This window comes from Trichechus manatus, unplaced genomic scaffold (assembly GCF_000243295.1).
Source record: "Trichechus manatus latirostris isolate Lorelei unplaced genomic scaffold, TriManLat1.0 scaffold00329, whole genome shotgun sequence".
In the NCBI taxonomy this organism is placed as follows: Eukaryota; Metazoa; Chordata; class Mammalia; order Sirenia; family Trichechidae; genus Trichechus; species Trichechus manatus.
Window position 1 is genome coordinate 391,966 of NW_004444265.1, and position 22,564 is coordinate 414,529.

Here is a 22,564-nt window from a genome sequence, read left to right on the forward strand (position 1 = left end):
TCCTCCTGTATGGATTCAGCTCAGGTGCCCAGGTAGATAGCCACCAAGTGTGTGGTGTAGGCTCTCACCTACAGTCCTAGACAGGCATGGATAAATGGTGTAGGCACAGGCATCTGGCTGCAGCAGGGGGACACAGTCTGAGCAAGGCAAGGGGCTGACGGTTGCCCCCGAGTGTCCAGGAGAAAGGCGAGTTCCTGTTCCCTAGAGCGCATATGTGGGTGGGTTTTGGAGCCGGACTAGGAGCACCCATTGCTGTTGGCTGTAATGACTGGGGGGCACCTCTTACTCTTGGGCCCCTATTGAAGGTGGCTAGGTGGCATGGGTGGAGCTACCAGTCCTCAGGACCCTGATGTGGGTAGGTGAAGATCATGCTTAATAGGCAGAGCAGAGTCAAATGTCATGAACCTGCTACTTCACAGCTGAAACAGCTGAAGTTCGAGTTATGGTATATACCCTGTTGTACTGTGGTAATGAGTGCCTATGCTGTTGAAATGGGCCCACACAAGTCTATGCAAGGGGAAAGGCACTCAAAATTCCATGGATCCCTTATGCCTGTGTCTAGGTAAAGGAGTTGTGCCTAACCTGAGTTCTTGGCTTAGGGGAGTCAGCAGTTTATTTTTTCCTGTTTGTTAATTTGTTCACTCTCCAAGGCCGGGAGAATGGCTCAGGGCATGTGAGAGATCCTGCTTCCTGCCAAGGGGACTTGGCAGTTGCTGAAGCTGGCCTGGGACCCAGTGCACAGCAGGGAGTGGGGAGATAAATGGAGAGAGGTTTTTCCCTGAGGGGGGTGTTTTTGATCCGGGGGGTAGGCCGGACGCAAATACTTATCTTTCAGCAATCAAGGGCCATTTCTCACTGGTTCTGCATGGCTGAGGAGACTCTCAGGGGCTGGGTCTCTCCCTGCATGGAACATGCCTCCTGAATACCGATGCTTGCCTGCCTCACCACACCCCCCCAAGCTGATCAGGCCTGAAGGGCTCAGGCTCTCGCCAGCTTGGGTCTGGCAACTCCTCACTATTTTGGAACCATCTCTCCCTCTCCCTGCCACTCTGTCTGATCCCTCAACTTTTCCTTTAATGTTCAGGGCTCCCAGATTGTCATATATAATCGAATCACTTGTTTTTTTCGGTCTTTGTTGTAAAAGGGTCCACCGGCAGTGTTTGACTACTCTGCCATCTTGGCCCTGCCCTCCCCATCATATCATACTAGATCTTTCTTTTCATTTAACATACTGCTCTCCTAAGTTATCTATTGAGATTTATTTATTTATTTATTTTCACCAAATTAGACCCAATAATCAACGCCATAATTATGAAGACTAGCACAGGAAATGTAAGATTTTACATAGTAACAGATTTGCACCATGTTTTTAACCTTATTTTTGTGTGTGTTATCTGTGATTGCTCAGGGAGATTCAATCCCAGGCTTGTAAATCTCTTCTTATCACTCTCTCTCTCTCTCTCTCTCTCTCTCTCTCACACACACACACACACACACAGTACTTTGCTAAGAATCTCATGGCAACTTCTCTAAATGACATTTGATGCTCCTGATAGGTGCAATGTGGGCATTTAATAATCATCTTGTCCCCTACAATGAATACACACACAGACACATAGCAGCAACCACACCACCACCAATAATAAATTATTCAATTATTCTTTCACCTTTGTAATTCACCTGAAGGACTGTACTGAAACTAGTAAGAACTTAAGGTTCTTTCTGGGTTTTAATGACTTGAGTGATATCATCAAGGCAAATCTGTTGATGATTGTCTTCCTTGTTCTTATGATATTTTTCAATTCATTTCAATTTCATTTATTTGGTATATTTTTATTTAATGTCAATTCCTATTCTAGATGTTGTGAGATTTTAGAAATTCAATGTACTAGGTAGTATCAATCGAGCCCTGGTGGTGAAGTGGTTAAGAGCTTGGCTGTTAACCAAAAAGTTTGGTGGTTCAAATCCACTAGTCGCTCCTTGGAAACTCTGTGGGGCAGTTCTACTCTGTCCTATAGGGTCACTATGAGTTGGAATTGACTCAGTGGCAATGGGTTTGGGTTTAGGTAGTATCAATAAAGCATGCTTTAAAATGGCAAATAAAGGAAATCCCCCAATACCAACGGCCTAACCAAAGAGGAGTTTATTTCTCTCACATAATAAGAAGTTGGTAAGAAGGCAGTAGCTGGTATTGTTTCAGCAGCTCAGCTCCATCAAGGTTCTGGCTCAGCTCCTCTGTGACTCTCTCCTTCTACCTCTTATTGTTTTCAAGAGCACAAAATATCTAGATTACATTCAAAGGTGGAAAGATATGTCTGTGGGAAGTAAGCTTTCTCTTCACGTTTTTCACTCATACTAGGGAGAGAATTGTCTTTCTCAGAATCTCTTCAGCAACCTTTCTCTTGCATCTCATTGTCCAGAACTGGGTCACATAGCCACTCTGGGTTGGAAGGTGGGATTGGAAAAGGGACTATCTAGTTTTTTCTTGCCTCTATAGTTGGAAGCAGACAAGGGACAACTGGGTTGGAAAATGCCTCTAGGTAACCAAGCAATATTGCCACATGGGTCATACAAAACTTACAATCATTTTAATTGACTATTTTTGTGGACTCACAGAAAAGAAGTTTTATTTGTTTTTTTCTCAACATGGCATATTAGAATTTATATTTAATTTATAATAGGATTTGTATTAGAATTATTTAGTTAAAATAGCAATATTTTATTTTACATTAGTTCAAATTTAAAAAAAAAGTGGGGATCGAGGGTGGTAGAAGATTAGGAGTAGAACTGGCCTCTGGCCTCAGGGATGACTTACTATTGGGACTCAATAGCTCTGTCTAGAATGCTTCATTGGGCATCTTTTGGCATAGCTGGTTCCATCTTATTCAGGCCTCAGCTCAAAGGTCACCTCCACGAAGGGGTCCTCCATGTTCACGTAACAGTAACTATCACATTATTCTGTGTGTGTGTGTGTGTGTGTGTGTGTGTGTGTGTGTGTGTGTGTTTAAATTAGGGTTCTGGTTGTACAGAGGTCTGTAAGGGAAAAGATGAGAAAATATGGAATAAACTGTTTTGGGGAAGAGGTAGGTGAATTTACATTTGAGTGGATATGAAGTAGGAAGACCTTTGAATTACGTGTTAGCACCTGCCAAGTCCTCTATGTGTCTGTCAGTTTGTCATACTGTGGGGGTTTGTGTGTTGCTGTGATGCTGGAAGCTCTGCCACTGCCTGGTATTAAGATACCAGCATGGCCACCCATGGTGGACAGATTTCAGCTGAGCTTCTGGACTAAGACAGACTAGGAAGAAGGACCTGGCTGTTTACTTCTGAAAAGAATTGGCCAGTGATTCTTATGAATGGCAGCAGAACATTGTTTGATATAGTACCAGTAGATGAGCCCCCCAGGTTGGAAGACACTCAAAAGACGACTAGGGAAGAGCTGCCTCCTCAATGACATGGATGGAGTCAAGCTTTCAGGACCTTCATTTGCTGATGTGGCAAGACTCAAAATGAGAAGAAACAGCTATAAACATCCATTAATAATCAGAACATGGAATGTACAAGATATGAATCTAAAAAAATTGGAAATCTTCAAAAAATGTAATGGAACGCATAAACATCAATATTCTAGGCATTAGTGAGCTGCAATGGACTGATATTGGCCATTTTGAATCAGACAATCTTATGGTCTACAATACCAGGAATGACAACTTGAAGAGGAATGGCATTGCATTCATCACCAAAAAGAACATTTCAAGATCTATCCTGAAGTACAATGCTATCAGTGATAGGATAATATCCATACACCTACAAGGAAGACCAGTTAATACGACTATTATTCAAATTTATGCACCAATCACTAAGGCCAAAGTTGAAGAAACTGAAGATTTTTACCAACTTCTGCAGTCCGAAATTGATTGAACATGCAATCAGGGTGCATTGACAACTACTTGTGATTGGAATGGAAAGAGATGATGGAAAGGCTCAATATCGTCAGTCAGAACAAAGCCAGGGGCTGACTGTGGAACAGACCATCAATTGCTCATATTTAAGTTCAAGATGAAACTGAAGAAAATTAGAACAAGTTCACAAGAGCCAAAGTAGGACCTTGAGTATATCCCACCTGAATTTAAAGGCCATCTCAAGAATAGATTTGATGCCTTGAACACTATTGACCGAAGACCAGACAAGCTGTGGAATGACATCAAGGACACCATACATGAAGAAAACAAGAGGTCATTAAAAAGACAGGAAAGAAAGAGAAGACCAAAACTGATGTCAGAAGAGACTCTGAAACTTGCTCTTGAATGTCAAGTAGCTAAAGCAAAAGAAAGAAATGATGAAGTAAAAGAACTAAACAGAAGATTTCAAAGGGCAGCTCCAGAAGAGAAAGTAAAGTATTATAATGAGATGTGCAAAGAGCTGGAGATAGAAAACCAAAAGAGAAGAATACACTTGGCATTTCTCCAGCTGAAAGAACTGAAGAAAACATTCAAACTTTGAGTTGCAATAATGAAGGATTCTATGGGGAAAATATTAAATGACACAGGAAGCATCAAAAGAAGATGGAAGGAATACACAGAGTAACTATACCAAAAAAGAATTGGTCGACGTTCAACCATTTCAAGAGGTAGCATATGATCAGGAACTGATGGTACTGAGGGAAGAGATCCAAGTTGCACTGAAGGCATTTGTGAAAAACAAATCTCCCAGGAATTGGTGGAATATAAACTGAGACGTTTCAACAAACAGATGTAGCACTGAAAGCGCTCACTCATCTCTGCCAAGAAGTTTGGAAGACAGCTACCTGGCCAACCACCTGGAAGAGATCCATATTTATGCCTATTCCCACGAAAAGCGATCCAACCAAATGCAAAAATTATCAAACAATATCATCAATATCACACGCAAGTAAAATTTTGCGGAAGATCATTCAAAAGCGACTGCAGCTGTATATCGACAGGGAACTGCCAGAAATTCGAAAAAGAGGAAGACCCTCAAGGAGATGGCTTGACGCAGTGGCTTCAACAATGGACTCAAGCATAACAAGGATTGTGAGCATGGTGCAGGACTGGGCAGTGTTTCATTCTGTTGTACACAGGGCCGGAATTGACTCGATGGCACCTAACAATGACAAGAACATCAGTAGGAGGTGGAGCTGCTACTACACAATCGGATGAGGGAGAATAGATTTAGATCCCAGGTGATCTATATGACACATCTGCTTGCAGTCCAATTCTGAACTGTAACTTCATTGACACACAGAGCAGTCACAGGTTGAGAGGAGCATATCTTGGAGTTGGCCCCTTCAGGCATGAAGATCAGACCACCCCAACAGGCAAGCCATGTAGAGAAACATAGGTGCTAGTCAGGGGTGAGGGAAATCAGGAATGTATGATACAGGAGCGTAATAAAGAGTATAGATTACAACCTTGAGATCAGCTGCAGCAATACACATTGTAGTTGTCCCTACTAATCCTTCTCCATTAAGTTTCCCAGGAAACGAGATTGGCCAGAATCCTTGAGGGACTGTTCTCAGATGGTGTGAATTTACCATAAGAAGCAAATGGGTCTAAGCAGCACAAGGGGTGGACTGTGATGGATACTGTGGTGTTTCATCCAAATCCTCAGGGCCAACGCTCCCATCTGTCTGTCTCAAAGTGGGAGGGAATTACTTAGCAGGAGAGAAGTAAGTATTGTTGTGACTTATGTTTAGATTCCTATACTAATCAGCATCATGTTCTCAGATTTTTATCCCCTTTGAAAACGTGTGTTTTGACAAGTACAAAGATTATTTGTATGATAATGGAAATAATCTGAATTTCACTCTCTTCTCTCAGTTGCTTTCAGAGAAGTGTATATAACAAATTAATCAGTTACATTAAAAATAACAAGATGCTTGCTACCGTTTTTATATGTCAGAGCTCCAGTTGACAAAAACAGCACAAATATAGTAGCATATATATAGTATCAAATCAGCCAGGTATTTTGCAAATCATGATCATATTTTTCTTTCAGGGTGATAGCCTGGAATTATTACATATTATTGAAACATATACTCTCATAAATGGTACCCAAATATAGCGTTCTTATAAAGATTTTCTAACGTGTTTTTAAAACTTCTATTTTAAAACAACCAGGCAAATCACTTATAAAAATATCATTAGAATATAGCTTTGAGGAGGTCAAACTATTTATAGAGGTGAGGTCATTATTTAAAGGTTTTATAGAGTATTTATTTAGATAACTTAAGAAAGTAAAAATTATCTGAATACCCTCCATAAATACTAAGTCCACAACAATAAAGTTCTGTTCTCATTACCTATTCCTTTCCTATCTTCATCGTAATTTCTGACATTCTAGTTCAATTTTACCAAGTGTGTGATATATGATTCCTTTGGAAATGTTGCTTAAAGGTAGATTTATTGGCCCAGGGGAAACGGTTAGTCAAACAGACATCATGGAAGGTTGATTTTCAGACATATTCTGCAATACTGGGCCATTTGTAGATGTTTGAGTGCATGTGCACATATATATTGATACAGAGACTTAAAAAATTACTCAGAAGGAATTTAATTAGCTATTTAATTTCTAAATTTCCTCAGAGCTATCAACACAAATTACTTTTTATAATAGGTGACTAAATAAAACAACTCAGGATTAAATTGGAAAGAAAAAGAGTTAATATATTATATGATGTTAAATATTTTTCCACTATATTAGGAGGATATATTTCCTTTGTTTTTTGGCCTTTACTTAGAAGTTTTAAAGAAGATATGGATTAATAACTACTAAAACTTCTCTTGACACAACTGGAAGGATTTAAATTTTATTTCTACAACAAGAAACACTTCTCTGTAGTCAATTAGGGAGAAGAGACTGAAATTTAAATTATTTTAATTATCATATGTATAGAAAATACTACTACTATTATTATTATTAATGATGATGATAAAAATAATTCTATTGGCTAATATTAATTAAGCACTTCCTTTGAGACAAATAATCATACTAATAGCTTTGCACATACTTTCTCTTTTAATTTCTCCCATAGCTTGGAATAAGAATTATTTTAGAAAGATTCAGTGCTTTATTCAGGTTCCCATGGCAACTTTGTGACCGAGGTGATATTCAAAGCCAGTTCCATCTGATACTCTTAAAACCATGCCATACATTTTACTTCTTATAGTACATATGTCTATATAGGATCTCTGTGAGTTGAAATCGACTCTAGGACAACGGGTAACAGGTTACATCTGTATATCAAATATACGTGTATATATAAGCTGCTAAATAAAGCTCATTCTTTATGCTATGTGTACTTCAATTCAACTCCTCAACTCAACTCCTCAACTCAACTCAATTCAATTCAGTTGAACAAAGCCTTAGTTAATACTACCAAGAGCTACTCATTGATCCATGCATCAGACAAAATGGCGGGGGTGACACTCTCAGACTTCTTGTCAACATTTGGTCATTATTTTTCTTTCTAATTTGTCTTTATTTTCATTTTAACTTGATTTATATCTGAAATAGACTGTTATGTTGGGGTGGGGTGATGTGAGACTCACCAGGTATGTTGCACATGCCCACATTTTGCTGTTGTTGTTGTTGGGTGCCGCCGAGTCGATTCTGATGCACAGCTACCCTATAGAACAGAGCAGAACTGCCCGTAGGGTTTCCAAGGAGCGTCTGGTGGATTTGAACTGCCGACCTTTTGGTTATTAGCCTAGCTCTTAACCATTACACCCCCAGGACTCCCACATTTTGCTAGAAAGGCAAATTGAACTGGATCCTGCAACAAAATCGGAGTATAAGGTACCCTCCGGATATGATAGTTTGTAAACCTCCTGTTTAAACTCTTAAATATACTGTGGGTATATTTTTCTCTCTCCCATGTGTTCAAGTGTTATCAAAGGGTTGGGCTACATTTTCATTTCTGAGTTCTTACTGTCAAACAGCTGTTTGTCTAATACATAGGATCCAAACCACGGTTTTAGGGAAAAAGCAAAGAAGAGGAACCAAAGTTACACTGTTTTCTTTTTCCATTTAGGTAACTGAGTCACCCTGCAGACTCTATTAGAATCACATTCACATGCCATTGAGATTTGTTTTTCCATTGCCTGCAACAGTGGATAAAAAATTGAAGTCTATTTTGTGATTTCAAACATCTTTCTTTGTCTAGTTAGTAACCTCCCAGCTTTGTATCATAAAACCATCCTCTTTTAAAAATGACCTCCACCTTCCTAGCAATCTGATGAGACTGTTCTCTCGTTTAATCCTCATGATACTGAATCTTTAGAGGAAGCATCAGAGGCCCAGAGATTAATTAATTTACAAAATATCACAAAAAGTAAATAGAAGAACCAGGATTCCCACTGGGATCTCTGCTGTTAGACTGTTAGTAGCTCCACATCTCCTCAGCCTTCAGTGACACTTAGCCTCAGATGTCTTGGATGGCTCCTGATGTAATTTTTATGACTAAACTGTGAATTAATTTTTTAAAAAACTGCTTTGCTTATGTGTTATCACACAGCTCATTATTGTCATTGTTTCCAGAGCTAACTGCTTTTACGTTACTGTTCCAGTTATTAATAAAACTTCCATTATGAATAAAGTATTCAGCTCTTTTCACCTGAAGTGCTTTGTAAATGTTGTAACCAATTAGGCCAGGTAAATACAAGCAAAGTAAATGTTCTCTTCTTACTGACAGAGTAGCTGCCAAGGTAAGGGACTTCCTAAAGGGAGAGGGAAAGTTTCAACGATAACTGTGATGGGACTTGTACATTTCTGCTTCCTGCTCTAATGTTGTTCAGTCAGGGAAGAGTTGTCCTTAAATCTCATAGACCTTAATTATCTTAACATACTGGCCTTAGATCTACTCATTCTTGTTCTCTAAGACAATTTCTCTTGAAAAATGGATGCAATTTTAATATTGTATTTGGCACTCATTACCACAAGATGTTAAAGAAAATGCTATAGATAAATGACAAAGCTAATGTTAATAAAATATGTATTGTTTGCAAAAAGGCAAACACACTTTGGTTACTTTTGCTTCAAGTGATGACTGTTTTTGAAGTTTACTTTCAGTATTCTTTTGATACTCTGGGCTAAGTTTCATCTGTCTCTGCCCCTTTCTAAAAGCCCTCTGCTCCCATTCAGAGACTTTCATTGGAAATAACAGCCGAAAGAGTTTAGGAGTCTCCTTGGACTCCTTCCATGCACTTCAATCCCTGTTTTCTCATTAGAACATGCATACGTTTGTGCCTCAGTGGGAATGATCAATTATTTCAGCATCAGTACTGGTGATATTACCCCAAAGATTTCACAGTTTTCAAAGATCTTTTAACTTAATTAGAGGCGTTTGTTGCAAATTGAATTAAACCTGCTAAAAGTGTAACGTGTTTTATTAAAAAGTGTAATAACCCAATCGGCCAAGGAGACACAGTTTTAGGGGGTGAAGCCCGGATGAAAACTGCTGAAATCAAGAAAACTCATGGAGTTTTCCTTCTTACCAAGTTTTCTAAAAGTTTTATCTAGAACATTTGGGTAAAAGTATATGCCCAGATAATTTTGGAAAAATATACACATTTCCTCCAATATTTGAAACGATGAAGACAAAGCAATAGCAAATTTGAGCATTTGAATAACTTCGGTAAAAAAAAAAAAAAAAACTGACGCCATGTATAATCTATACTAACCCAATAATCAGCAAATGGTTATAGTAATTAGCAATTAATTTTTAACTAATGTTATTTCTTTTCAGATAAATGCTTTTTATCTTGACATATTTTTATCTCTTTTTTTTTTTTTTTTTAACATTTGTCTCATAGTGAACTTGCCCAATGAGTCAGTAGCAGCCAAATCATTTACTGATATCCTACTTAGTAGACTTTCCTCAGCTGCCACTTAGAATATCTTAATGGTGCTTTTCAAATGTTTTGTTGTTGTTACATGCCTTCTAGTTGGTTCTGACTCATAGCGACCCTATGTAAACGAATCAAAACAATGCCCGGTCCTGTACCATTCTCACAGTCTTTGTTATACTTGGGCCCATTGTTGCAACTACTGTGTCAATCCGTCTCATTGAGGGTCTTCCTCTTTTTTGATGACCCTCTACTTTACCAAGCATTATGTCATTCTCCAGGGACTGATCCCTCCTGATAACATGTCCAAAGTACGTGACATGTAGTCTCGCCATCCTTGCTTCTCAGTAGCATTCTGGTTGTACTTCTTCCAAGACAGATTTGTTCCTTCTCTTGGCAGTTTGTGATATATTCAATATTCTTCGCCAACACCCCAATTCAAAGGCGTCAATTCTTTTTCTGTCTTCCTTATTCATTGTCCAGCTTTTGCATGCCTATGAGGCAATTGAAAACACCATGACTTCGGTCCTGCACACCTTAGTCTTCAAGGTGACATCTTTGCTTTTCAACACTTTAAAGAGGTCTTTTGCAGAAGATTTGCCCAATGCAATGTGTTTGATTTCTTGACTGCTGCTTCCATGGGTGTTAAGTGTGGATCCAAGGAAAATGAAATCCTTGACAACTTCAATCTTTTCTTCCTTTATCATGATGTTGCTTATTGGTCCAGTTGGGAGGATTTTTGTTTTCTTTATGTTGAGGTGTAATCCATACTGAAGGCTACAGTCTTTGATCTTCATCAGTAAGTGCTTCAAGTCCTGTTCACTTTCAGCAAGCAAGGTCGTGTCATCTGCATAACTCAGGTTGTTCATGAGCCTTCCTCCAATCCTGTTGCCCTGTTCTTCTTCGTGTAGTCCAGCTTCTTGGATTATTTGCTTGGTATACAGATTGAATAAGTATGATGAAAAGACACAACTCTGATGCACACCTTTCCTGATTTTAAACCACACAGTATCCCCTTGTTCTGTTTGAACGACTGCCTCTTGATCCATGTACAGGTTCCTCATGAGCACAATTAGGTGTCCCAGAATTCCCATTCTTCCCAATGTTATCCATAACTTGTTATGATCCATACAGTCAAATGCCTTTATGTAGTCAATAAAACACAGGTAAGCATTTTTCTGGTATTCTCTGCTTTCAGCCAGGATCCATCTGACATCAGCAATCCTCTTCTGAATCTGGCTTGAACCTCTGGCAGTTCCCTGTCGATACACTGCTGCAGCTGCCCTTGAATAATCTTCATCAAAATTTTACTTCCATGTGATATTAATGATATTGTTTGATAATTTTCACATACAGTTGGATCACCTTTCTTGGGAATAAGCACAAATATGGATCTCTTCCAGTTGGTTGGCCAGGTATCTGTCTTCCAAATTTCTTGGCATAGACGAGTAAGCACTTACAGGGCTGCATCCGTTTGTTGAAACATCTCAATTGGTATTCCGTCAATTCCTGGAGCCTTGTTTTTCATCAATGCCTTCAGTGCAGCTTGGACCTCTTCCTTCAGTACCATCGGTTCCTGATCATATGCTACCTCCTGAAATGGTTGACCATCGACCAGTTCTTTTTGGTATAGTGACTCTGTGTATTCCTTCCATCTTCTTTGGATGCTTCCTGTGTCATTTAATATTTTCCCCATAGAATCCTTCAATATTGAAACTCAAGACTTGAATTTTTTCTTCAGTTCTTTCAGCTTGAAAAATGCCAAGCTTGTTTTTCTCTTTTGGTTTTCTAACTCCAGGTCTTTGCACGTGTCATTATAATACTTTACTTTGTCTTCTTGAGCCGCCCTTTGAAATCTTCTGTTCAGCTCTTTGACTTCATTTCTTCCTTTTGCTTTAGCTATAAGACATTCATGAGCAAGTCTCAGAGTCTCTTCTGGCATCCATTTTGATCTTTTCTTTCTTTGCTATCTTTTTTAATGATCTCTTGCTTTCTTCATGTATGGTGTCCTTGATGTCATTCCACAACTCATCTGGTCTTCAGTCATTAGGGTTCAAGTCATCAAATCTATTCTTGAGATGATCTCCAAATTCAAGTGGGATATACTCAAGGTCCTACTTTGGCTACTGTGAACTTGTTCTAATTTTCTTCAGTTTCAACTTGAACTTGCATATGAGCAATTGATGGTCTGTTCCATAGTCAGCCCCTGGCCTTGTTCTAACTGATGATATTCAGCTTTTCCATTGTCTCTTTCCACAGATGTAGTCGATTTGATTCCTGTGTATTCCATCTGGAGAGGTCCACGTGTATAATCACCATTTATTTAGGTGAAGAAAGGTATTTGCAATGAAGAAGTGGTTGGTCTTGCAAAATTCTATTATGGGATCTCTGGCATCGTTTCTATCACCAAGGCCATATTTTCCAACTACCGATCCTTATTCTTTGTTTCCAACTTTTGCGTTCCAATCACCAGTAGTTATCAATGCATCCTGATTGCATGTTCAATCAATTTTGGACTGCAGAAGTTGGTAAAAATCTTCAATTTCTTCAACTTTGGCCTTAGTGGTTGGTGGGTAAGTTTGAATAATAGTTGTATTAACTGGTCTTGTAGGCATATGGATATTATCCTATCACTGACAGGGTTGTACTCCAGAATAGATCTTGAAATATTCTTTTTGACAATGAATGCAATGCCATTCCTCTTCAATTTGTTATTTCCTTCATAGTAGACCATATTATTATCTGATTCAAAATGGCGAATACCAGTCCATTTCAGCTCACTAATACCTAGGATATTGATGTTTATGCATTCCATTTTATTTTTGATGATTTCCAATTTTCCTAGATTCATACTTTGTGCCTTCCATGTTCTGATTATTAATGGATATTTGCAGCTGTTTCTTCTCATTTTGACTCATATCAAATCAGCAAATGAAGGTCCTGAAAGCTTGACTCCATCCACGTCCATCCCCACGTGTCTGTCACTTTGTCGTACTATGGGGGCTTGTGTGTTGCTGTGGTGTTGGAAGTATGCCACCAGTATTCAAATACCAGAAGGGTCACCCATGGCAGTCAGGTTTCAGCTGAGCTTCCAGACTAAGACAGACTAGGAGGAAGGACTCGGCTGTCTATTTCTGAAGAAAAAAATTTAGCCACCGAATACCTTATGAATAGCAGCAGAACAGTGTCTGATGTAGCGCTGGAAGATGAGCCCCTCAGTTTGGATGAAACTCAGAATATGACTGGGGAAGAGCTGTGTCCTCAAAGTAGAATCCATTATAGCTATATGAATACTGAAATGGGTAAATTATAGGAATAAGCCAACTGACTGAAGCAAATCATAGTTTTTACTCAAACGTCTTAGAAAACCACTCATTATGAAAATTCATTCACTTCCAAATACTTGTTTTAAAGTTCCTACTATGCAAAAGTCCCTGGGTGGTGCAAATGGTTAACACGATAGTCTGCTAATTGAAGAGCTGGAGGTTCGAGTCCACTCAGAGGCACCTTGAAAGAAAGGCCTGGCAATCTACTTTTGAAAAGAACATAACCATTGAAAACCCTATCGAGTATAATTCTACTCTGATACACATGAATTGCCATGAGTCAGAATGAACTTTATAGCAACTGATATTGGTATACACAAGGCACCGTGCTAGCACCTGGGGATATAGCAGTGAAGGAGACAGACACTTCCTGGTTTCATGGAGCAAATAGTCTCACTACCTTGTTGACATCAGGTTGCATTTGAATTGAATCCCCATATAACTCCGGTGTGTGAGATGTAAACCTCCTGCCACCCTCACCAACCCCTAGATATGCAGAACAGTGTAGACTGTGGAAAAAGCAGAGGTTTGGGCATCAGACTAAAATCAGATTCAAATCTAGGTTCTGATCCTGGCTCTCAATAGCTGTGTGATCTAAAGCCAGTAATTTGAACTTCCTGAGTCTTCATCTCCTCATCTATCAAACGTGTATATATGTATATGTCTTCCAAGGTTGCTGTGTAAATTAGATATAATGTATGAAAAGCTCCCAACACATAGTAGGCTAAATAAATAATAACTGCTATTATTACATCAAGGAGTCCTGGTGGTACGGTGGTTAAAGCACTCGACTGCTAACCAAAAGTTTGGTTCGAACCCACCAGGGAGAAAGACGTGGCATTTACAGCCTTGGAAACCCTATGGGGAAACTTTATTCCATCCTATAGGGTCACCATGGGTCAGAGTTTACTTGACAGCTATGGGTATGGTTTTTTGGATTATTACATCAGTCATTATCATCCATCCCCAAAATTCTCACTTACCTTAAAAACTCCCATCTATACACTATTTTCAGGGAAATTAATGGAGGCAAATTTTTGTCCTGATTAAGTGGGTTTGCAGCCGTCAGCCAGGATATGAGAAAAGAGTTACTTCAACCAGTGCCTGAGTTTGTATTGCTCAGTGTCAGTATAGAAGGTTCCATCCAAAGAGAAAACTTATATCAAACTTAGCCATCAACATTTGTATAATTTTATAAGTTTCACGTCATTTCTACGCACTTCGTCTGTTGACAATGGGTCTCAACCATTCTGATGGCTTTTCATTACCATCCTTATGTTGGTGAACTCAGGTTTATATTTCCAGTTCAGATATCTCTTGAACTCCACTTCCATAAGTACAACTGACTATGGGGAAATTTCTCTTAGATACATCATAGGTATTTCCCATGAGCAGGGCAATATGAGCGTATCTTTTCCCTCCACATGCTTTCTTTCTTATATGTTTCCTACTCATTCACCTTTGATTAAGCTACCTGAACCAGAAACTTTGAAATCGTTTTGGAATTTTTCTTTTCTTTCAGCCCCCATATTCAAACAGTCTCCATATCATCTTAATTTTTGTCAAATATTTCTCAATCCAATCCATTTATCTCTGCCACACAACTGCTCTAATTCCATTTTGCTCAAAAAGGTTGCCCTTGGCATTTCGGGGTGAGGGAGTTCTTCAGTGTCTGGGATTCTCTTGCACATTGCAGGGAGTTGAGTGCCTATGTCACCCTTCATGTTATTGAGACAACAAAGAATATCCCAGCCCATGTTTCTGAAAACTCTATGGTCTTGCTCTTGGTTGAGAGGTCCTGGTAGAACAGCATTTAGGCCATCATCCTTTCTACTCTTTGGCCTGGATTCTCACTAATGCTTTTCATCTTGCAACCAGACCAATGGTCCCAAAATACAAATATGATGCTTCTCCCTCCACCCCCATAAAATATTTCAAGGGCTATTGGTGGTGTCAGGATAGAGTCCAAACTCCCTAATCCGGCATGCACTGGTCAGGCCCCTTCATGAGCAGCCCCCTGCTACCCCTCCAGCTTCAGCCTTTGAGACTATTTCCCCCTACTTGGACTTTCTCCACACCTATCAACTGATCTTCAGTTTTAGAATCAGGACTTTATTCTTCTGAGAATTGTATCTGTGACTGCAATGACCTCCCAGCTTTCCTGCCTACCTTCTTACTTTCGTTTGTTTAATTCCTCCTTAGCTCATAGATCTTGGAAAAGCAGTATTTTCTGGCCCAGTGTGAGATAGGGGTCCAGCCTATGTTATCTCATAGCAGTTTGTACTTTATCATAGTACTTATCACACTGGATTTTATCTATGTGTTTTATTTGCCTTACTGCTTGTCTGTCTTTACCAATTGGATAAAAATTCTGTAGGTCAGTGACACTGTCTTATTCACCTTGGTTACCCACCACCCATTGGTATTAGTATTCTATTGCTGCTGTAACAAATAACCACAAATTTAGTGGCTTAAAGAACACAAATATATTATCGTACTGTTCTGGATGTCAGACGTCTTAAATGGGTCTCACTGGGGTAAAATCAAGGTATCATCAGAAGTATTCTTTCTGAACTATATTCTTTCTAGGGGAGAATCCATTTCCTTGCCTTTCTAGCTTCTAGAGGCCACCCATGTTCCTTGGCTAATGGCCCTTTTCTTTCATCTTCAAAGCCGGTAAAGTGGAGCTGAGTCTTTATCTTGCTACCATCTGTCTGTGTTTTCCTCTGGTTCTCTCTCCGTCTCTTCTCTCCTGGCTTCCTCTCTTACTTTTTAAGAGCCCTTGTGATTACATTGGGACCACTGAAATAATCCAGAATAATCTCCCTCTTTTAAGCTCAGCTGTTTAGCAACTCAGTTCCATCATCTGCTACCTTAATTATCCTTTGCCATATAACTTAAAACAGTCACAGGTCTGGGGAATTAGGATGTGGACATCTCTGAAGGGACATTATTTTGCCTACCACATCTTCACATGATCTGACATATGATATTAATGATGATCCATTGAATCAATGAGCTATATTCAATTCAACCAGCTTCTGCAAGGAAGAAACACTTCCTTCTTTTGGGTTTCAAGTACAGAAGCTTGCTTTCTAATAGTCTAGAGTTTACTGGTCCTGGGGTTAGTTGCTAAAGTGATACAGTAGGTGATTGAGAAGAATCCTGAAAGCAGTTCAAAAACTGTTTGTTATCTGCTGTTATAACAAGTCACCTAACTTGTTTGGGCTTTAATTCAGCTTATGTAAAAGTTTGAGGGAAAATGTTGAAACTTTTCCAACATTAACATCGTATAACCTATGCATATGTCTTTCATACCTTTATTATAATGGTTTTCTGAAAAGTGGAATATTAAATCTTAGACAGACTCAGGGCTCAGAGACACAGAGGATATCCATGTTCAAAACCTTGTTGATGAATGGGATGTGACAAAAATAAGTCAGAAATACTCAGAAAAATAGCCGTTTATAGATGATTACAATGAAAACCAATTCAATTTATACAACCAAAAAAAGCTACATCTAGAATATGGTTAGTCATGCCAGAAGAAGGACTATGGAAATTGTAGTGCCATCCATTGTTAGTGATTTTCTAAAAAGGATTATCACGCACAGTGGATGAATGATGGGCCTTGGTTGTATACAAATTCCTATGGACTCCTTTTTACTCTCGAAAGAGTTTAGGAATGCATTCCATACTTCTTTCAAAGCAATTCTGCCCTACTTTTTTTTTTTTTTTTCCATTCCACTGATGGATCGCAGAAATCTTGTTTGATTTCAGGTCTCTATAAAGTTTGGGCATTGAAGAGGGATATATATGTGTCATATGAAATGCGGCTAAAGTTCAGAGAAATAGGTTTCATTTAATAGCTAAATACTGGATGACCTCACCGTTCTTCCTAGCCCCTGGCGCTCTCCTGCCCGTGAGCGATGGAGGAGCACTGGCCTGAACTGAGGAGTGGCTGCTGGCCTCAATGAGATTTTGCAGTGATCTGTGTGCACTATGGTTTCCTTCATAACTAACAAATCAATTCCCACTCTACGTATTACACACCCCAGTGGCAGAGGCCATTTATTATCCTTTTGATGGTCATACTCTTTGTACATAACCAAGACAGATTACAGAGGAGAGAAAGAATAGTTGAAATGGGATGGAGATATTCCACAATGGCACAGCACTTTATAATGTGCCTTGCATGTATACAAGGATAAAAAAGATGCTGTCTTTCAAGACACAATCTTGAAACATAAGAGTGGAATTCTTTTGAATGAAATATATTTCAAAAACAATAGGTGGAGAGGTTGTTGTGGATCTAATTCTAGATAAGTATACGTTGAAATTTCAGGTGCAAATTCAAGATGGTTAAAAAAAGAGGGCTGTCATTTTTTCTTATTATCTGGGAATTGCATATAAAGTTATACTTGACTACCTGTATTCTATTAATGAGCTTTTTGATACTTCCTTTTATTTGGCATTCTTTTTGTTCATTTCTAACATAGTAGTATGTACATTTTTGAACTCTAAATGACTGATTCCAGTTTTCTCCCCTAATTCTTTGAATTCAGATACCATAGTTACCATTTTTAAACAAACAAAAGCAAATATTGAATCGTATTAACTAGGTCCAAGATAATTGAATATACTGAAATAGATATAATTTGCAATGTGATTAGTCTTGAATCAAAAGTCTAGTAAGCAAATACATGTTGCTGAATGTGGGTGGGAAACATTTTATTAGTGAAAGTAATGGTGCAAATATGGCTTTACAGTGAATTCTGGGCATAATCACTTAAACTGCTTTTTCACGTATGTCAATGAACATGAAAAGAACAGTTGGAAATTACCGAAGGTCAAAGAAGCTACTGTCTTCTCTATTTTGCATCATTTGAGTCTCTCCAGTTTTTTGCAAACAACACAACACCCAATCTGCATTTGATTTCCTTCCCTTTGAAGGGGCCAAGCAGTGCCAGAATAATTAACTGAAGAGGAGATCACGCACAGGGTATTTTGCTTTAGTGGTGTAGAAAGTTCTGGATCTTATTTCACATGATGGTAAATGTAATAAGGTATTGTGGAATCCTTACTACGTGTAGAATTCTATAAGACATTGGGTCTCTTGACTGTATTACTGTGTGTCAATCAAAGCTTCTTGGGGACTAGCTTCCTGTTTAACTAGTCCTTATTTACGTAATTGAAAAGGCTGCTTAATTCAAAGACTGCACCTGGTTTTCAGCAAGCTGATGCTCTACATCTTCACGGCAAAATACATACAAGAACAACAAAAAGGAAGCACCAAAGTCATGCTCAGTGCCTCATTAGCTCTGTGCAGACCAAAGGCAATAGTCTGGGGTTGGGAATAGGGAGTTTTCTTTTAATTGCTGTGTTGCTCCTGCTGTTAGGGGTGTTTTTTTTTTTTCCCCCTACCTTTTCGCCCTCCCAAAGACTCTGGTTTCTCTTATTTATCTGCTCCTCTTCCTGGTACAGTTGTCATCATATTTGATAATCTTCAAAGGGAGGAAGAGATGAACCTTTATTTGTCCGATCATTTGGATCTGTGAACTCTGTGTGTATTTTGTTGCAGTACTGTCCTGACTTGCTGTGGTTAGTTACTAAATCCCTGAACTCTGGTACTAGTTTCTGTTTTGGTGAAAGGTTTATTATCAGGACGATTTCTGGGTGAGGAATTTACTGAATCAGTGCAGAATCTTTCTAGAGTTAGGCAAGCTAATCTGGGAATTTGCAGCCTAGTTTTTATTAGCGGGTGTAATACAACCCACACTATATACCAATAGAGTTTATTGTTTAAATTAAATAACAAATAAATGCATGTCCATATTTACATCTCCTTAAAAATAAAAGGGATCAGAGCTACAGTTAGACGGGTGTCCTACATTTCTTGGGCTTGATGGAAGGACAGCCGATTTCTAAGTTGTGCTAGCAAATACTGGAAGAGGAGAAAGAGGGAGAAGCAGCAGACTGAGTATTTACTGTTCTGTGATAGTATCACGGGAGTCTCTGGGTGTTGCAAACAGTTAATGTTCTTGGTAGCTAACCCAAAGATTGGAGGTTTGAGTCCACCCAGAGGTGCCTTAGAAGAAAGGTCTGTTAAACTACTTCTGAAAAAATCAGCCGTTGAAATCCCTATGAATCACAGTTCTCCTCTGAGGCATCATGAGTCAGAATTGACTCAACGGTAACTGGATGGTTGGTAGGTAGGTAGTATCACAGTGATTGCACTGTTCAATGTGTTTTACATCTGTTAATTTAGTCATTTTACAGACCCTAGGATATGGGAAATATTATTTCCCTTTGCCATATGAGGAAACTAATGCATAGAGAGGAATTATACCCAGGCAGTCATATTCCAAAGCCTGTACTTCTAGTCTCTAAACTGTAGTAACTCTACTGCATATTCCTGCCACATATTCTTGGGCCTGGGTGGAAATGGTTTCTGCCTTTACAGTTATTTTCATATGACCCCTTCATCTTTTCTCCTGTAAAAACTATAATTGTCAAGACTTTGAAAACATCTCTTGCTCTTAATACTAAACATGAAAAGGAAAACAGAGATTAATTAAAATGACTTCTATGTAATTCTTTTATGGCTAGTTTTGACAGAAAATATCAGTATTGTGTTAAGGAATAAAAGAATCTGGGTTTTGAATTCTCAGTCATATCCTTTAGTCATACATTAATAACTAATTTCAAAAATGAAATAGTTCACGTTTAATGTTACATGCAAATAATTGCATCTGATATTAATGACGAGTTCCTGGGTCGTGCAAACAGTTAATGCACTTGCTGCTAATGGAAAGGTTGGAGGTTTGAGTCCACCCAGAGGTGCCTCAGAAGAAAGGTCTGACGATCTGCTTCCAAAATAATCAGCCATTGAAAATCTATGGAGCACAGTTCTACTCTGACACACATGTGGACTCCAGGAGTTGGAATCCACTTGACAGCAGTTGGTTTGCTTATTTGTTATTCGGTTAACATTAATGAAGAAGGACATTGTGGGTAGGTGAAATAAGTAAGAATACATTATAGATTTTAAAGTTTTTTAAAAATAAGTTCATTGTTTATAATAATTCATTTCCATGTTTCTTTATTTCCCCCCTTTAGTAATGTATTATAGCTAAACAGAATATGAAGATTTGGGGCCCTAAGTATTTAATAAATAATTTCACTTTTGCAAGGTCTTCATTGTCATTCTCTGAACATTTCACTTTTGGTTGGTGCATTAAGCCTAGATTTTATCTATTATTTCTTTGTTTGTAGCTGCTCTTCTGTTGCTGATAAGAGAGGATCTGGAAAACTCTCCAAGCATCTCCAATTTGTGCTGGTGTTAGTGTTTTCAGAACTTCAGTTAGCGCAATGGCAAAACCAGTGCTTCCGGTACATTCTCCCGCTGATGGCTTCTCTCTGGTTCCTGAGGCTCTACTTGCATTACCTTGGCCCGCGGTTTTTCCTCCGGGCCGTTTCAACTCCTGTTACCAAGTGAGTGTTTTCCCCTGAAAGTCCAAGAAATGTATTTTCATCTTGATAAGCCAAATGAAAGTAAAAACTCTTCTCTAGTCCATTTACGATAAGGCCTAAGATGCAGGTACGATTTGAAAAGGCAAAAATGTCTTTCTATAAGAGCAGAAACTTCTTACTACAGTTATACCCTATTTTATGGGCCTATATATACAGATACAAAGCTGGTACATCAATATTTATTTAAATTTAGCAGATTCAAATATGTTCTAATATCTGAGCAGGAACCAAAAAGGAATTTAGCAACAATCTTTTATTCTGTTTTGATTTTTTCAGAGTACCTTAGGCCGAAGGTGTTTTAGAAGTAATGCAAGTCTGATTTATCACCTATACTCAGAGAAGCAAAGATTGCTTCTTCTGCCGATTGATTGAATTCAAACAATTACCAATCTCAAGCCCAGGCAGCTTTCTGGGCCATTATCCTTGGAAAAATATGACACTTTAAAGGTTATCTCTCCATAAACATGATTCCGTAGACACTATAGATAGACAGATAGATACCAATACAAGTAAAATTCATTTTCTCAAATGTAGATGGTTCAGATAAAAATAAAGATGTGTGTATATTTTCAATTAAGAGAACAGCAAACCACTTTAAGACTTTATGAAAATGAATATATGCATGTATATTATATATCCACGCACACGTGTAGTTTTCAATAGTCGTCTGAAATTCAATCACACATGTCGGAATATGTTATAAAACAGGCAGATTTATATATAGTAAAGAGCTACATTTTCCAGGAGGATTTTTATCTGCACGTTCCGTCCTTCACCCTCCTTCTCCCTCCCTTCTTTCTTTTTTTGCTTATTTTTATGTGAGGCTCCCCAAAGCATATGTTTGGCTAGTTTCTTTTTGCTACTTCCTCTTTAACTTCTTCAGTAGAAAAGGAAGCTCTGTCTTCATTAGTTGTTCATAAAATTAGACCACAAAAATATGTTGACAACACAGTTTAGCCAACTTCTTAAGCAATATCTAAAGGAACTCAGATAATATAGGTATTTTGCTGGGTGTTGTCTAGGTCGGCAGGCTTGAAGCATACATCACCTCAGGGTTCCATCCTAGTTGTGAGACATGACAATAACAACAGCAATGATGAGCACTCTTTGATCTTACTCTATGTCAGGTGTTGTATGAGTATTAGCTTCTTAGTGTTGCTGTAACAAAAATACCACAAGCTGGGTGGCTGAAAACATCAGAAATTTATTGCCTCACAGTTCTGGAGGCTGAGAGCCTGCAATCAAGGAGTCAGCAGGCTTGGTTCCTTTGGGAGACTGTTGGTTTCTTTGGTTCTATGCTTCTTTCCTAGCTTCTGGTGATGGCGGCAATCCTTGGCATTCCTTGGCTTGCAGCTACATCACTCCAATCTCTCCTCTGTCTTCACATGGCTGCTTTCCCACTGTGGCTCTCTCTGTGTCTGTTCATCTCGAATTGGATTAGGCCCCACCCTACTCCTGTGTGGCCACATGTTAACTGATGAATCTTCAAAGACCCTGTTTCCAAACAAGGTTATATTCCCAGGTATAGGGGTTAGGACTTCAACGCATCTTTTTGAGGGATACAATTCAATCCATAACTGATACTGTGCTAAGAAATATATGCCACCTGAGACTCCAAGGGAGTCCAGGGGGTGGGAGATGGGGACGCAAACGGTTAAGTGCTTGACTAATAGCCGAAAGATTGGCTGTTCAAACCCACCCAGAGGTGCTTGAGAAGAAAGACCTGGTGATTTGCTTCTGAAAAGTCACAGCCTTGAAAACCCTATCTCTGAGCACAGTTGTACTTGATGCACGTGGGGTCATCATGAGTTGGAATTGATTCAAGGGCAACTAGTTTGG

At 38.8% G+C, this 22,564-nt stretch overlaps 1 protein-coding gene across 1 annotated transcript in view; it reads left to right on the forward strand.

Moving 5' to 3' along the window:
* LOC101341140 (uncharacterized) overlaps positions 1 to 20,690 on the forward strand; it is a gene marked incomplete at its 5' end in the record, with an annotated part of 300,061 nt that extends 279,371 nt beyond the window's left edge. The window contains one exon of the mRNA XM_023725574.1: positions 20,468 to 20,690. Coding sequence (XP_023581342.1) covers positions 20,468 to 20,690 — 223 coding nt within the window. The remainder of the gene's footprint in view (positions 1 to 20,467) is intronic.
* Between the last annotated feature and the right edge of the window lie 1,874 nt (positions 20,691 to 22,564).